The sequence below is a fragment of the Meriones unguiculatus genome, chromosome 11 (assembly GCF_030254825.1).
Source record: "Meriones unguiculatus strain TT.TT164.6M chromosome 11, Bangor_MerUng_6.1, whole genome shotgun sequence".
NCBI lineage: Eukaryota > Metazoa > Chordata > Mammalia > Rodentia > Muridae > Meriones > Meriones unguiculatus.
In genome coordinates, this window is record NC_083359.1 from 100,784,869 (window position 1) to 100,801,745 (window position 16,877).

At 40.7% G+C, this 16,877-nt stretch overlaps 1 protein-coding gene across 1 annotated transcript in view; it reads left to right on the forward strand.

Moving 5' to 3' along the window:
• Positions 1-16,877, forward strand: part of Dnah14 (dynein axonemal heavy chain 14) — a 242,443-nt gene that overhangs the window by 45,403 nt on the left and 180,163 nt on the right. The window contains exons 8-11 of the mRNA XM_060365100.1: positions 2,395-2,457; positions 4,671-4,809; positions 7,894-8,025; positions 8,742-8,992. Coding sequence (XP_060221083.1) covers positions 2,395-2,457; positions 4,671-4,809; positions 7,894-8,025; positions 8,742-8,992 — 585 coding nt within the window. The remainder of the gene's footprint in view (positions 1-2,394; positions 2,458-4,670; positions 4,810-7,893; positions 8,026-8,741; positions 8,993-16,877) is intronic.

A 16,877-nucleotide genomic window follows, 5' to 3' on the forward strand; every position in this document is an offset into this window, starting at 1 on the left:
TGATAGCTTTATTAAAGGTCCGAGGGGTGCTTAGACAAGAGACGCGCACAAGACTTAGTCACAGACATGTTGCTTACTTATTTGCCATGAAAAGACATGCATGTGTCTGCTCTGTGGGACTTAGGCATCAGTGGGGCCAGTAGAGGTGATGACTAGATAAATAAGATCATTTCAGATGGGGAGAGATCACGGGGTGTGACCACATGGCCTGACTCAGGTGCCACGGGGGGCGTGTAATGGAGAAGTTGAGGAAGCTTTCGCAGAGGCATCAGGTCTGTTTCACATATGAAATTTTTGACTGATGATTAATCACCAGGTAGCCTTCTCAGTTTTTTCTTGTATAGGTTCTTCGAGATCTTTAAGTTATGGGGGCATCTTATGTTTTTTTATAACTATTAGACATCAAAATAATATGTACTGTTATAATTTTACTTAGCACTACAGAAAGTTTCTTTTAATCAGTTATGATTGAAAGTGTAGTTTTGGCTCTTTTTATTGTTTGTCTTATTCTTCTACATTTTAATTAAAATGTAATTACATCACTTTCCCTTATCTCTCTCCATTGCTTTCCAGGTCCCTTCCCTACAACTTCTTCCCTGTTTCCCTCTCAAGCTGGTAGTCTCTCCTTCCCTGGTTATCTTTGTTACATTATTTTGTCTAGGTGTACAAATACAACCCCTGAGTCTGCTTTTGCCTTTTGTGTATTTGTGGCATCAGAGCTGACCACTTTGTATTAAAGAACCAGTTAGGAGGCTCCTCCCTGGGGAGGCTGACTTTCTATCTCTCCGCAGTCATCAGTTGTCCGGCAGCTCCTTGTTGATGGTAGTGACCCTGTGAGATTCCTTTCGAATCACCATGGCTATCGATATTGCCTTTCTTTGGCTCTTGTAGCTCTTTGGCTTCTTTGGCTCGTGCAGCCATTCCTGGGAGAGACTGTTTCACAGCAGACTTCTGGTGTTCTGGCTCTTAACAATCCTTCCACCTATCTTCCATGGTGTTCTCTGAGCCATAGATGCAGGCATGAAGTAGATGTATATTGGAGAACAGTTCCCCATGATCTGTTATACTGTGCAATGCGTCCAGTTGTGGTTTTCTATGGTGGCCTCCATTGGCTGCAAAGAAGCTTCTTTGATGAGGGCGAGAGCTTCACTTATCTATGGATAAGATTCAGAATGCAGTTGGGAATTGATGCTGGTCTACCGAAGCGGTGGTAGTGGATTCTCTTCTATGCTTCATGACGTCACTAGCGTCTGGAAGTTGGCCAGGTCTCTGTCACCTGCCATGGTTTCCCTCCTGTTGCATGGGCCTTAACTCCAATCACATGGCTGTTGGTTACCACCAACAGATGAGGCCCCTTTTACAAGTGTTTTGCCATGCTGGCCATTATTATGGTTTCTAGATGTCACAGGACCTCGGGCAGGACTGTTGATTGCTTTTCTCCTTCAGCAGCTTCCGTAGAATTTTCTGGTACCTTGGATATTACACTGTAGGAAGGAGCTTTCAGGCTAGATCCAGCTCAAATCATCTGAGTCCTGTGTCCTAAGTGTGCGGTACCTTGAGAAATGGAGGCTTACCTTCACCTCAGAGGCAACCAAGGACAGCAGCCATAGTCAGTATTGACTTAGTAGTCACTTAGGTGACCCTGAAGATTCTAAAGGAGAGTTCTTGTGGTTGGTTCTGGGGATTTTGTTAATCTGTGGTTCTTGCGGGTAGCATTGTCAGCCATAAGGCATAACTTCCTTTAATCTATCTGTCTGTCTGTCTATCTATCTGCCTATCTAATATATTATTATATCTAATCTATATATAGATATATCTATAAGCCAACCCCTCCCTAGTTGGATCTTCCCTGTCCATTTTTTCCATTTCTGCTTCATCTCACAAGCTAATTAATGTATAAAATAAACTTCATAGTTTATGCTATGTCTATTGATATCTATTAATCTACATATAGAGAAAAATAGATCCACATATGCTTCAATTATTGTTATGATTTTAAGTAAATGGAAATAAGTCTCCTTAGTGTTATTTATTCCTCCTGCCTCTTCCTTTCATTTGACCTCTCCGCTTCCTTGTTGGATCCCTTTCTTCTCATACCACAAGATAATTAACGTATAAAAACATTTCATAGTTTTTAATATTTATTGAATGTTGCAGCCAAGTGAATTCCACATCTATAAGAAATGTAATGACTTTCACTTGCATTTGCCCTTTGCTTCTTATTTTGTTGATGGTTTTGGAAAAAATTTACATGGCTTAGCATTTATTTTTGTAGTGCAAGAAAAAAATGTAGTCTAACAAATTTTCTAACATTATTTAGCTCTTAATAAACTTAATCCGTGTAATCATATGACTTGTGGATATAGGATATAAGAAGTATTTTTTTCTTTTCAGGATAAACAAAGCTTTTGTTACTTGGAAACTGAATGTTAAAAGACTTAAGACTGAAAAGAGCAGGTAAATCTCACTATGCAATGCTCACAGATTCCAAAAGCAAATGGTCTCAAATGTAGTAAGAAATGGATACACCTGAATTTAATTTTAATTTTAATTCAGGCAGGGAAGTCGCATTATACTGATATTCTGAATACATTTTACCTCTCTTTCTCTTTTCCTCTCTCCGTGGCTGTCTTTCTCTTTTCTTGCTGCTACAGGCAGAACGTTGAACCCTGTGCATGCTGGGTAAGGGCTGTGTCCGCTGGTGTGCAGTTTGAGCTTGAGCCGTCTGTGTTCTTTGGGAGACAGTTAAATTCTTCCTGGAGGTCACAGGATGGCATCCCATGCCCACACGGCTGTGAGAGCCTGCCGAGTCCCTCTGGGCCTGTTATCTTTGTTTGTTTGTTTTTGTTTTGATCCTATTTTGTGTGATTTCAAGCAGCCGCAGCTGAAAGTCTTTTTTTGTCGTTAGTAAAGATTTTATTTTGCTATAATTGTTACTTGAAATTCATTTGTAAGAAACAATACGGAGAAATCCTCTGCCTTTTACCCACCAACCCCAGGTTCCCGAGTTCACAATAGTATGGGACGTTATGGCTGCCAGAATGTTAACATTAATTAATATGCAGAATGTTACTGTCACCACGACATCTGTCATGTTTGCCTTTGTGGTTGTCCTTGCTCGTTTTCTGCTGCCTCTCCTTACGCCGTGGTAAGCACTGCTATGCTCTATTTCTATAGCCTTGTCTTTCGTGAACTGTTCCTAGCAGAAAGAGTAATAGAAATGAGAGGCAAGTTCACAGCTCATGTGGTGAGGGTTCACAGCTTTACACATGGCTCCAGATGGTCAAATTATATATGTGTGTGTACATATGTATGTATGCATGTATGTATATATGTATGCACATATATATTATATCAGCCTTTTCCCTGTTCATCATACTTTAGTACAGTGGTTTCCAAAAAAGCAAATGTCGTGTAGAAAAGTGACTATTTCACTTAGTGGACTGTTCTGGGGATCCATCTCAGCTGCACATATATCAGTAGCTGTTTGGCTACTGCTCAGTGGTGGTCTTTGATTCAGGTGTACCATTTCTCTATTGATGTACGCTTGCATGTTTTCTAGAGTTTTTGCTGTCATAGAAAGCTGCCGCAAACATTTGTATATGCTTCATTTTCCATTTCTCTGGGGCAGATGCTGAAGTCTGAGTCATATGGTCATTGGATGTTTGAGTGGTTTTACTGTTTGTTGATTTGTGTGTTTGAAACAGGGACTTACGGGATGTTCCAGGCTGGCCTAGAATTTACATGGGCCTGCCTCAGCCTCCCCTGCACTGGGGTTGTAGGCATGCGCAACCCTGCCAGGCTGTATTTAGTCTTTGAAGGAGTTGACAGACTGATTTCCAGAGCAGCTGTTCTGTCGTTCCCACCATCAACCCGATTTCTTTACATCCTCGACACCATTGGTGTCGTCCCTGGCTTCTATTTCAGACATTCTGATGGGTGCGAGGTAACATCTGTGCGTGGGTGTTAGTTTATATGTTCTTAGTGTCATGACTCTAGTTGGCATGCCTCTAACGTTGGCTGTCTCTTCCTGTACTTACTGGCCATCTGCATACCCCTTCAGTGAGGTGTTTCTCTGTGCTGCCACACGAGGGAGGATTACGGAGGGCAGAAGGCCCCTTCTCCACACAAGCAAGCTTTGCTCCAACCGACCCAGGTTTTAGGGAGCCCTCTTTTGTCCATTCTGCTTCCATTCTGTTGTTTTCATTTCCAACGTTGTTGGCAGTGGTTTATCTTCATGATACATAGAAAGAAAGGGTCAGAAAGAAAAAAGCCCCTCTGTACTTTAGAATAGACAGGAGTTTTTAAGAATTGTTCTCCAAGTTGTTCCTTATTCAGTGAACATTCTCTTGTTACTTGGGGGAAATTACTTGGATTTGAGCCAGGTTCAATTCCCAGGACCCATATGGTAGCTCACCACTGTCTGTAACTCCAGTTCCAGGGGATATAACACCCTAATATAGACATACATGCAGGCAAAATACCAATGCACACTTTAAAAAACACAAATAAAATATTTTATTTTTTAGTAAAAATTAGTTGATGGTACGTATAATTAATTTTTCATAACACTGCCTGATACATCACAATTCCTTGGACTCGGTGGCATAGTATCACTTGTTTATTCATTTGGAATGAGAGCTGAGTCTGTGGAAACTTTTACCTTTCAGATTGTACTTGTACAGCCACCTTTTTTCTGCTGATGAATTATCTCAAAGCTGTTTGCTTTATGTAAAAGGACTCTTTGAAGATGCCCTGAGTGCCAAGAACAACAACCAAGACAATCAGTCAGCCATATTCCTTATCAAGGTGAGGAGAAGCAGTCACTGTAGACCCATTGTAGAGCCCGGGGAGACGATGGAGGGGAGTTTTGAAATAAAGGACAGTTTCCAGGTCCATAAGTAAATCACTGTGGATGGTGTGATAAAGCCATGGTAAAGAACAGAGCAAACATAGCAGGTAATAGTAGGGGTTGACGTTTCTTAGAAATTCTGGCCAATATTTTTTTTAAGTTTATTTATTTATTCACTTTACATCCTGAATACAGACCCCTCCCTCCTCTCCTCCTTGTCCCACTCTCACGCCCTCTTCATCTTTTCCTGTCTCCTCCTTCTCAGAAAAGGGGAGTCTCTCCCCGTTCCCCCCATCAGCCCACCCCAGCACATCAAGTCACTTTAGGACTGGGAGCACCCTCTCCCAGGCATGGCAGCCCTGCTAGAGGGAAGTGATGGGATAGCAGGCAAGAGTACATGCCGGAGACAGTCCCACTCCACTTGCTAGGAGACCCACATGAAGACCAGCTGTCCATTGGTTACATGTATGTAGGGGTCCAGTCCATGCCTGGTCTTTGGTTGGTGCTTCAGTCTCTGCAAGACCCCCTGGGCCTAGGGTTAGTTGACTCTGTTGGTCTTCTTGTGGAGCTTCTGTCCCCTCTGGATCCTTTTATCCTCCCCTCTTCCCACTTTTCCACAAGACTCTCCACACTCCACCTAATGTCTGGTTGCAAGTCTTAGCATCTGTTTTGATCCACTCCTAGGTGGAGCCTCTCAAGAGGACAGTTATGCTGGGCCCCTGTCTGCAAGCACAGCGGAGTATTGCTAATAGTATTGGCTCTCTACCATGGGGTGGGTCTCAGGTTGGTCTGACCGACATTTTAACAAAAGTGACTGAAGTCCTTTATTGCCAAATGTCACTCTAAAGTGCAAAATGATTTGTAATTAATAATTCCAAACACAGAGCAGTTAGTGGCTTCTTACCCCTGGGTATTCCATATCGAGAATTCACCACAAGATGGAATTCAGCTGTCTCGGTTTGACAGTGAACTTTCCTGTTTCAGGATTTAGGAAAGATGGGCTCACTAGTGGCCCGATTTAATTAGATTATAGTAAGCTTTAAAAAAAAAAGATTAAACACATAGAACTGTGAGTCTTAGGTGCTTTGTATAGAGTTAAACAGGATTCTAGCAGATTTTGACTGTCGCAGTATGTAGGGAGATACTGGAAGGTAAAATAGTCCTCTATAATTGGAAAGAGAAATGGTAAAGGGATTGGACGAGTTTCAAATTTGATAATCTCAAAAATGTTTTGGTGTTGAATATATATACGTCGTAAGATCAATACCCAACATAATACTTAAATCAACATAAATTTAGAATCTATGCTATGTAGTAATCATTTGATACTCAGAGCAAATGAAAGAATTCAAGAAGATGAATTAATCGCTACACATAGTGATAATCACTACATATTTTGTGGTTTGTGGTTTTGGTTTCGGTTATGGTTATGTTTTTTTCAAGACAGGGTTTCTCAGTGTAGCCCTGGCTATCCTGGAATTCTGTAGACCAGGCTGGCCTTGAATTCAGAGATCTGCCTGCCTCTGCCTCCACCACTACCCAGCTATATTTTATATATCTATATTGAGAATATTAATATTGTCATTTCTGTCTTTTTTTTTCTCTTAGTTTTATGAGTTAGGCTCTCTCTGTATATATTAGTTGACCTAGAACTTGCTGTGGGTCCCAGACTGGTCTCTAGTTTATAATCCTCCTGCCATAGCTTTTCCAATGCTAAGATTAAGAACCTGTGCCACCACACCCGGCTGAGTTCTTATTTCAAAAGTATCGAATTCAGTATAACTAGGAGACAGTCTAAGGAGAAACCTCTCTATGTTGTTTTTGCATAGAAAGAAATGCCCGTTTTAGGTTGTCTCATGAATAAGCTGAATGTCAAAATTTTAAAATGATGAATGGGGGCAGGTGCAGTGGCGTACACCTTTAATCCCAGCACTTGGGAGGCAGAAGCAGACAGGCCTCTGTGAGTTCAAGGCCAGGCAAAGCCACGTGGTGAGACCTGTTTCAGAAAAGAAACAAATCACAGGAGGAGGAGGAGGAGGAAGAGGAGGAAGAGGAGGAAGAAGAGAGAGAAGGGAAGGGAAGGGACCGGAAAGAAAAGGAAGAAGAGCAGAAGGGGAATGGGAGAAGAGGGGGAGAGGGGGAGGGAAGAAAAGGAAAGGAAAAAAGGAAAAGAGAAAAAAAAAGAATGACAAGGAAAGCTAAGCAGCCTGGGAAATGTCCCTGAGACACCAGCGGGTTGCAGTGCTAAGAAAGGCAGAGAAAAGATGTCAGGGCTCCCTGGAGACTCCTGGCTCTCCAGGAGCTTTTCTCGGAGCACCAAGAACCTTCCAACATTCCACTGTCAAATGACATAACTGAAAGAGATCATGGTTTGTCCGTGTTCACAGAATAAGGCAGAGACTTCAGATTGTCTCATGTTTAAGATGGAGTCTGGGTTTCTCGAAAGGCATTTTGGGTGATCGGTAAAGAGGTCGGGTAGAGCACAGCAGGAGGGCAGATGGGCAGCATTGTCAGCTGGTGTCTCCGGTGACTTGGGGGCCAGGCAAAGTTATGAGTGTCTCTAAAGACAGTGATGACTGAGAGTCTCTGAGTGTACTAGTTTGAGGACATTCCTGGTTTGTGAAACAAGAAATGAAGGGAGATTTTTGAGGCATTTTATTTGAAAATTTAGATTCTGATAGTCAGGCAAGGGACAAAGAAAAAGAGAAAATGAGTCAGTCCAAAACAGTAAAGCTGATCACAGTCCTCCTTATGTGAGACGTTTATGGCACCTAGGGATAAAGAGGCTGGCATATTTATTGATGAAACATGTGGCAAGAGAATTAACACACCATAGAAAAAAAATATCGAAAGAAGGATGACTAACAGCATATACTTCCGTGTTTACCAACAAAATTAACCATGTAGTTGCTGGAAATTTCTCCCTGTGAGATTCCCAACAATGTATCGCAGTTACTTAATTCTAACTTTGTGTGTGTGTGTGTGTGTGTGTGTGTGTTACTCCATTTTCAAACAAGCAACATTTACTGCCATTTAATTAGCTGGACGCTTGCCGAACATACACTCTGGAAGCATTTTGTGAAGAGCAGTTACAGCAAGCCGCCCACGCAGTGGCACAACTTGAGGAGATCAAGAACAAAGTAATTGCAAAGATAAAGAGTACACTCTTGAAGGTAACTCTGAAAGTTTGCCTGTCCTGGTGGAATGTACTGAGTGATTATTCCAAATTGTATTCCTGAAAAAAAAAATACTGTAAATGGACAGTAGCAAGTCAAAGGTGGTTAATTAACCAACCAACTGGTATTCTATTTACTGTAAATTTTTCTAGGCATGATGCAGCATGCAAAGAAACATGTATGTACATATTTGTAGATTATACCTACAAGTGCATGGGTTATAAATATCTCTAACTTCAAAGTGCTTCCCAAATAGCCTGAGCTGACATATAAAGGGAACCTGATTAGTTACAAAGTTCTTAGTGTGCATAAGATAAAGAGCTCAGAAGAAACGTGCAGATGCAATGGAGCTTCACCGAGGATTTCATAAAGGGAACTCACTAATGCAGCGAACCGGGTCTGCCGAGCATTCTTACCGTGTGTGGCCGACGCTCCCTCTGCGTCAGTACACGGAGCCATTCCACTCCACCTGCATTCCTGTCTGACTCCCAAGCTGGTCTGCTTCTGAGATTCTGAACTCCATTGGCTTCAGAACACATAAAGATCCTTCTTGTCAGATGTTTAAAAACAGTGTAAACAGGAGGTAAAATACAAGTTGATGATAAAATTTAGTTTTTCTATACTATCCAGGCTAATTACAGTACTACAGACCACAGCCCACCTATGTTAACATAGGAAAAGGCCGTGCTTCCCAATTGCTTTATGAATTATAGGTTGCAGAAAAAAAAGATGTTAAAGAATACTTTGAGGAAGACCCATGTGATGTTGACACAATGCATTTCAAGCTGCCCCAGTATCGGTGTTTATTAGAAACCAATTTCAAGTTTTTACGGCTGATCGACTACCTGTTTCAAGAGCTCATTCGCCAGCTCATGAACTCTGCAGTCAACCAACTTTTGGAACACTTCATTGGTTCTTTCGGGATGCCATTTTCAAAGGAAAAGTTAAATGAGGGTCTCATGAAGTAAGTAATTAGTCCCTTTCTTACTAATAAAGGGAAGTTATACTGTTGTGATATATTACTATTTATGGAGAAAACATCCAAGAATTAAAGTTAGGTTTTGAAAATCTTCCCTGTAACAGATAATTTAGACTCTGCAATTCTTATTATCAGTAATAACTTTAAATGTCCATGAATTGAAGAAAAGTCCCTATTTTTTTCTTTGAATCCTGAGTAGATCTTGTTCCTGTATAAAATGCAAAATGCTCAATGAGATTTGAATTGCAGATAAAACAAAAAACAATCTTTGCATATAAGTATGTCCCACGTACCTCTATTAAATTTTATTTGGTGCTGATCTGAAATTCAAATTTCCGTTTGTTAATCTGACGGTGCAGGTTTATGGTATCTTTCAAGAGATGTGAGACCAGTTCTGGAAGGGCCACAGTTTTATTGGGATTTGAAGCAATTCAAAGAAGTATCTACTAAATGTTTTCTCCAGCTAAAAAAGCAGTTGGAAAGTGTTTTGATGTGCTATTCAAAACAAAGCTCTGTTGATGATTGAGTTGTGAAACAAGGAATATAAAATGAAATTATGTCTGAACTATCAAAATCTAGCAAAATTTCATGATCCTGACTAGAAAGCTGACAATATCAATTTATGAAAGTTTGAAGACAGTGAATGACAGGAGCCTGTTTTGCTTCTTTGCTTAATATCAAATCCAAAAGTCTCGTAACTGGTTTTAGTCAGCAGCAGGACTTAAGAAAACTGCTTAGGGACAATGTTATAATTCTTGTCTGAATTTCTCTCTCACTCCATCTCCCCCTTCTCCTCCCTCCCTTTTCTTCTCTATCTCCTTCTGTCCCCGCCTTCCTGTCCCTGCCCTCGCCCTATGTAGGTATAGTAAACATAGTTTTCATTAAAGAGAGAAATTGCTAAGGCTAAGTCATCTTGTAAAAAAATAAAAATGAAAAAAAAATCATCTTATTTATTCATTTAGTAGCCTTGGCTATTCTGGACTTGCTCTGTAGATCAGTCTGGCCTCGAACTCACAGTGACCCACTTGCCTCTGCCTCCCTGAGTGCTGGGATTACAGGTGTGTGCCGCCACTCCCAGCTCCTTTTTATTTCTTACATCAATGCCTTACCCTGTTATTTCTACAGACATTCCTACAGAGTTTCTCATTGTTATAATTTTAGTGTATTGTGTTTAAAGCACATGGGTCTGAGAGGAATGAGTAGGCTGCAGCTCAGGTGAGTCTACCTTTGTGGATCAGACTAATACGGTCTCATATGTCTGTCTTCAGTTGTGTGGGTTAGCCTAACAAAGTTCAAACACATTCTTTAATTTCCATACATATAAGGTAGAAATAATAACAGTGCCTATATCACCATATTGAGAATAAACATGGAATAAGTGCCGGGTACATGGTACCTACCATCATTGAATCTGTATTTGTCTGTGTTTTAACAATATTGATTTCTATTTCTGAAATCATTAATGATGTTGAACATTGTTTCATGTGCTTGTTGGCTATTTGTTTCCCTTGGGGAGAGATATGTTCAAATTTACCTTTCACTTTTTATTTTATTTTTTTTATTATTTTTGGGGGGGTTTCTAACTTTTTTTTTTACTATTAATTACACTTTATTCATTTTGTATTCCCCCATAGGCCCCTCTCTCCTCCCCTTCCGATCCCACCCTCTCTCCCCCTTCCTCATGCATGCCCCTCCCCAAGTCTACTGATAGGGGAGGTACTCTTCTCCTTCCTTCTGATCTTAGTCTATCAGATCACCTCAGGAGTGGCTGCATTGTCATCTTCTGTGGCCTGGTAAGGCTGCTCCCCACTCAGGGGGAGGTGATCAAAGAGCAGGCCAATCAGATTATATCAGAGGCAGTTCCTCTTCCCATTACTATGTAACCCACTTGGACACTGAACTATCATGTGCTACATCTGTGCAGGGGTTCTAGGTTATCTCCATGAATAGTCCTTGGTTGGAGTATGAGTCTCTGGGAAGTTCCCTGTGTTCAAGTTTTCTGGCTCTGTTGCTCTCCTTGTGTGGTTCCCGTACTCTCCAGCTCTTACTATTTCCCACTTCTTATATAAGATTCCATGCACTCTGCCCAACAGTTGGCCATAAGTCTCAGGGTCTGCTTTGATTGTCTGCAGGGCAGAGGCTTTCAGAGGCCCTCTTAAAAGCAGGTCATCTGCCTTCTAATACTGGGCTATAAGAGTTCTACATATGTATTTTGGATTCCAGGCATCATCTTTTCATTTTCTTCATGGTATTCTTTTTGTTTTTGTTTTGTTTTATTTTGTTTTTTTTTTTTTTGAGACAGGATTTCTCTGTTTAGCCTTGGCTGTCCTGGACTCCCTTTGTAGACCAGGCTGGCCTCAGACCCACAGAGATTCGCCTTCCTTTGCCTCCCTGAGTGCTGGGATTACAGGCATTCACCACCGTGCCTGGCTCTTCATGGTATTCTTTAGAGCACAAGAGTTTTCCATTTTAATTGGGATATGGTGATACATACCTGAACTCTCAGCACTCCAAAGGCTAATACAGGAGGATAGCTGTCAAAGCCAGCCAAGGCTGCCCAGTGAATTTCAGGCTAGCCTGCAAGGAGTGAGACCCCAGGAGAAAGAGAAAAAGAAGAGGCAAGGTAGGAGGAAAGAAGGGAGATGAGGGGAAGATGGAAGAACATTAATTAGTGTGAAATCTACTTGGATTTCCCCCTTTGATTGTGCCTTAGGTATAAATCAGAAAGCATTGCCTAATCGAAGGTCAACCATTTGTAACTTTAGCTTTTGAGCCAAATTTTTTCATAGATTGCAAATTAACTTTATATGTAGTATGACAGGGGTATAAGATCATCAATATATGATCATCCAATTGTCCCAAGATTATTGCTGAAAAGAAAAATATTTGTTTCTTCCTTGGATTCTTTTGGCAGTTGACAGTCTAGCTAACCATAAGCATGTGAATTTGTTTCTCGACTTCTCTGGATGTCTATCTTTATGTCAGTATCATACTGTCTTGATGAGTCTGCTTTGTATTGGGAAATCATTACTCTTCCAACCTTGCTCTTTTCTTTTCTTTTCTTTTCTTTTCTTTTCTTTTCTTTTCTGAACATTGTTTTGGCCAATGTATATGAACTTGCCAGTTTCTGAAAAAAAAAAAAAAAAACTGAAATTTTTATAGGTATTTCATTGACTCCATCAGGAATGTTTTTGCATTTTTTTCTTTTAAATTTTGTAAGTATATCATTTCCCCCTTCTCTTTCCTCCCTTCAGACTCTCTCATGCACACCCTTGCTTTCTCTCAGATTCCTGGCTTCTTCTTCTTTAACTTTTTTTCTGGTGTGTTTATGTGTAGCTAAACACATAAATGCAGCCTCAGTTCATGAAGTGTCACCTGTGTGTATATGATCTTAGGGCTGACAACACAAACAATTGGGAGAAGACCAAAGGAAAGGCCATTTCTTCAACTGAGTGTACCCCAGTGCCCTTGATTCTTTGTCCAGGGTTGAGGCCCTGAGAGCTTTTCTCCTTCCATGTTAGCATTGTCCATTGACCTTCTTACTCTGTCTTGTTTAGGTAGTCATGCAGATGAGACTTCATAGGCATGGCCCATCTCTCTCACAGATTGTGAGGAGACACAATCTGACAGAAAATTTCCTGTTCCTTTGGCTCTTAAGATTTTTCTACTCTCTTGCCCACAATGATCCCTGAGCCTTAGGTGCCAGAATTGTGATGTAGATGTATCAGTTGGTCTGGGCACTACACATTTTCTTGTTCTCTGAATTTTACTTGGTTGTGGTTTTCCGTAATGGTCTCTGTCTGTTTCTAATTTTCTTTGTTTGTCTGTTTCAAGTTTCTTTGATGGGTGATAACTACACTTATCTGTGAGTATAAAGATGAATGTTTACAATATAGTTAGGGATTGAGTTGGTATAGAAAGTGACAGGTGTTGGTTACCTTCAAGATCCATGACTTGACTAGCCCCCTGGTAGTTGGCTAGGTTTCCAGTACTGGCATGGTTTCCCTCTTGTTGATCAGGCCTTAGGTCTAATTAGTGAACTCTTGGCTACCACAAAGGTATGTGTGCCACTACTGTACCTGAAGGGTTAGTGTGCCATGCTGGTCATTGTGGTTCCTAGGCCTCACAGGTGGTTAGGACTATTGGTTGCTTCCCTCCCTTGGAAGCTTTTCTGGCAGTCTACGGTAGGTACCATGAAAGCAAGGCCTAAGAGGAGGCTTTCAGTTTCAGCTTAGGTCCTCTGCATCCTGTGTCCAAAATGCACATTGTCTTCAGCAGTAGGGATTTATCTTTAGCTTCTACCTGTGAGAGTCAACTAAGGGCAAACCACAATCTAATAGAGACTCTTAAAACTATTAGACAACCCCAACCAACAACTCAAAAGGGGACTTCTTATTACTAATGTTGGGATTTTTGTTACATGTTCTGTGAATCTTAGAGGGAGTCTTGTCATAAAAGAATAGAAATTTTTATTTAAACTATGTATATGTATACACAGATATAGGTACTATTTTAGGTAGATAATTAATAATATAATGCCTTATGAATTTTTTCAGACATCCCTATTGTTATTTTACCCTCATTCTTATGTTTTTATTCCCCCCTCTTTAGTTAGTTCCCACATTTTCCCCATTTCACTTTTCAAATCGGCTTTACCTTGTTATTGCCTTCTCCATTGCTCCTCTCCCACACCATGATCCCCCTTTGCTTTCCCGGTTTCACAGTTGCTCTAGCTATACACACACATCTAAACACTTGGAGCTGGGAACCAAAAAGGAAGGAGATCATGCAATATTTGGTTTGTATTTGGATCCAAGTTACTCACTTACTATATCTTTTATTCCATCCATGAAATTTCATTTTTCTTTACAGCTAAATAGTATTCCATAGTGCATATGTATTACATTTGCATATTCCATTTGTTGAAGGATATTTATTTAGGTTGTTTCCATTTCCTAGCTGTTGTCAATGGAACAGCTATGAATATGGATGAGCAAGTATCTGTGGAGTAGAATGTTGGATCCTTTGGGCATTTGCTGAAGAATTGAAAAGCTGGATCATATGGTAGCTTCGCGTTAGGTTTCTGAGAATTTTCCACACTGGTTTCCAGAGTGGTTGGACCAGTTTGCAATCCTGCCGAGAGTCAGTGAGGGTTCCCTCTCTTCCACGTCCTCTCTAGCATTTGTTGCCAGTTGTTTTGTTGATTTTTGCCACTCTAACTGGGGTAAGATGAAATCTCAAAGTTGTTTTGATTTACGTTTTCCTAATTGCTAGAAAAAAATGAACATTTATAAAATGTTTCTTTGTAGTAAGAATTTTGGAATTTTGGTTTCTTAAAAAAAAATAGAAACATTATAAGAATATATTCTTGTTTTAATCACAGGTGTGGGGATGTGGGGCCACTGCACAGCAGCTGACTATGACTTGCCTCGTGCTCTAGCAGAGGTGTGGTTTTGTCAGCCAGCCAGTTTCTGTGAACGTGTGTTATTTTGAATTCTGGGGACTTTTCAAAGAGTGTATAAATGCTAGAGTCCTGAGAGGCATGGAGGGGCAGGGGAGTTGCTTGCTTGCTGTTGGTCACAGCTTTTTAAGTAGTCATGCTCAAAGAAGAAATTTGCCCTAAGAAACTCAATGCCCCAAATCAGCAGGAAGTAGTCTAATGATAACGTCACCCCCTTTCTGACCCCTGGCTTTATTCAGAGACCTCTTTCCTTTACTCGCCATCATTTTTTTCCCTCTCATATCTAATGTTAGGGGTTGAAAGGGAAGAAGAAAGGAGGTGGGGAAGGGTGGAAGAAAGAAGAACCCAGAAAGTAGTAAATGCCGGGTACATTTCTTAGCCATTTTTCTTTCTTTTTTTGAGAATTCTCTTTTGAGATTTCAAGGCATTTTTTTTATTTTAATTTTTATCAATTGCAATTTATTCACTCTGTATCCCCCCTGTAGCTCCCTTCCTTCTCCCCTCTCAATCCCACCTTCCCTTCCCCTTCTCCACCCATTCCCCTCCCCGAGTCCACTGATAGGGGAGGTCCTCCTCCCCTTCCTTCTGATCCTAGTCTATCAGGTCTCATCAGGAGTGGCTGAATTGTCTTCCTCTGTGTCCTGGTAAGGCTGCTCCTCCCTCAGGGCAGGTGATCAAAAAGCAAGCCAATCAGTTCATGTCAGAGACAGTCCCTGTTCCCCTTACTAGGGAACCCACTTGGACAACGAACTGCCATAGGCTACATCTGTTCAGGGGTTCTAGGTTATCTCCATGAATGGTCCTTGGTTGGAGTATCAGTCTCAGAAAAGATCCCTGTGCCTAGATTTCTTGGTTCTGTTGCTTTCCTTGTGGAGTTCCTGTTCCCTCCAGGTCTTTCTATCTCCCCCCTCTTTCATAAGATTCCCTGCACTCTGCCCAAAGTTTGGCTATGAATCTCAGCATATGTTTTGATACCCTGCAGGGTAGAGCCTTTCAGAGGCCTTCTGTCGCAGGCTCCTATCCTGTTCCCTGTTTTCTCCCTCTTCTGATGTCCATCCTCTTTGCCTTTCTGAATTGGGATTGAGCATCTTAGCCAGAGTCATCCTTCCTGATTAGTTTCTTTAGGTGTACAGATTTTAGTATGTTTATCCTATATTATATGTCTAACATCTACTTATGAGTGAGTGTATACCCTGTGTCTTTCTGCTTCTGGGATACCTCACTCAGGATGATCTTTTCCAGTTCCTACCATTTTCCTGCAAATTTCATAATTTCTCAAGGCAATTTTTAAATAGTTCATCTATTTGTATTTGTTTGTTTTGCTTTAGGAACTAAAAAAAAAAAAAAAAGAATGGCAGTAAAACAACAGTCATCACCAGACACAGACCAACCAAGAGGCTAGCTTTAAAGGTGTGCTGTAGGACCACAAGGGACTTCATTACTCCCCCACCTCACTCTTAGCCTGTGGATAACACGGCTGCCATCCATTGACCTAGCATCTGCGCCCACAAACCACAGGTGGCTTAATCTTGCAAGACTTCAGTTTAAGGACCAACACATATACACACAGATCATTCTTTATAGCTAGTACACTTGGCCAATGAAGATCCACATATGGCCTCAAGTGAAGGTCCATGGCAGAGTTCTTTCACTGACTGTATGTGAAATGGGTTTCATACCTTGAAAACATGGCCACTTGAGCACAAACCAGTTTTACCTTAGTCATGATTAGTGTACAGGCCATCCCACTCCTTTACATGCAGCTGACAATAGCGGGCTGGTGACAGAACAGCATGGATTTACTACTGCCAACTTTATCACCCATCAAATGAGTTAGCTAATTACCACTAAGTTTACATATTAAGGAAATTATAGATAGACAGCTGCAAAAACACAGCAAAAAGCCAGAAGTTTGCCCCTTTTCTGCTTCAATCTCTTTGTTTGTTATAAGTCTCTTTGGATTGTTGATCTTTTCTTCCTCTAATTTTGATGGTTTGGCTAAACAGAAATTTGTCCATTTCTTTTAGGTTTTTCAATTTAATGGAGTATAGGTTTTAAATTTTTTTCTCTTAAAATATTTTGAATTTTCTCTGTGTCTGTGTCATGTTTCCATACTTATTTCTCATTCTGTTAATTTGGGCTGTCCTCTCTTTGTTTTGGTTAGTTAGGCTAAGAGTCTATCAATCTCAATTTATCTTCTCAAAGAATCAGCTCTTAAATTTGTTGATCCTTTGTTTTTATTACTTTTGGCTCTGATTCTTATTATTTATTGCTATCTAGTTGGTTTGGGTTTGATTTGTTTGTGTTCTTCCAAAGTTTTGAGTTGATTCATTAAGTAGCTCATTTGTTTGTGCTTTCTGATTATTTTTAATGTAGGCACTTAAAGCTATAAATTTTCTCAATGGAGGA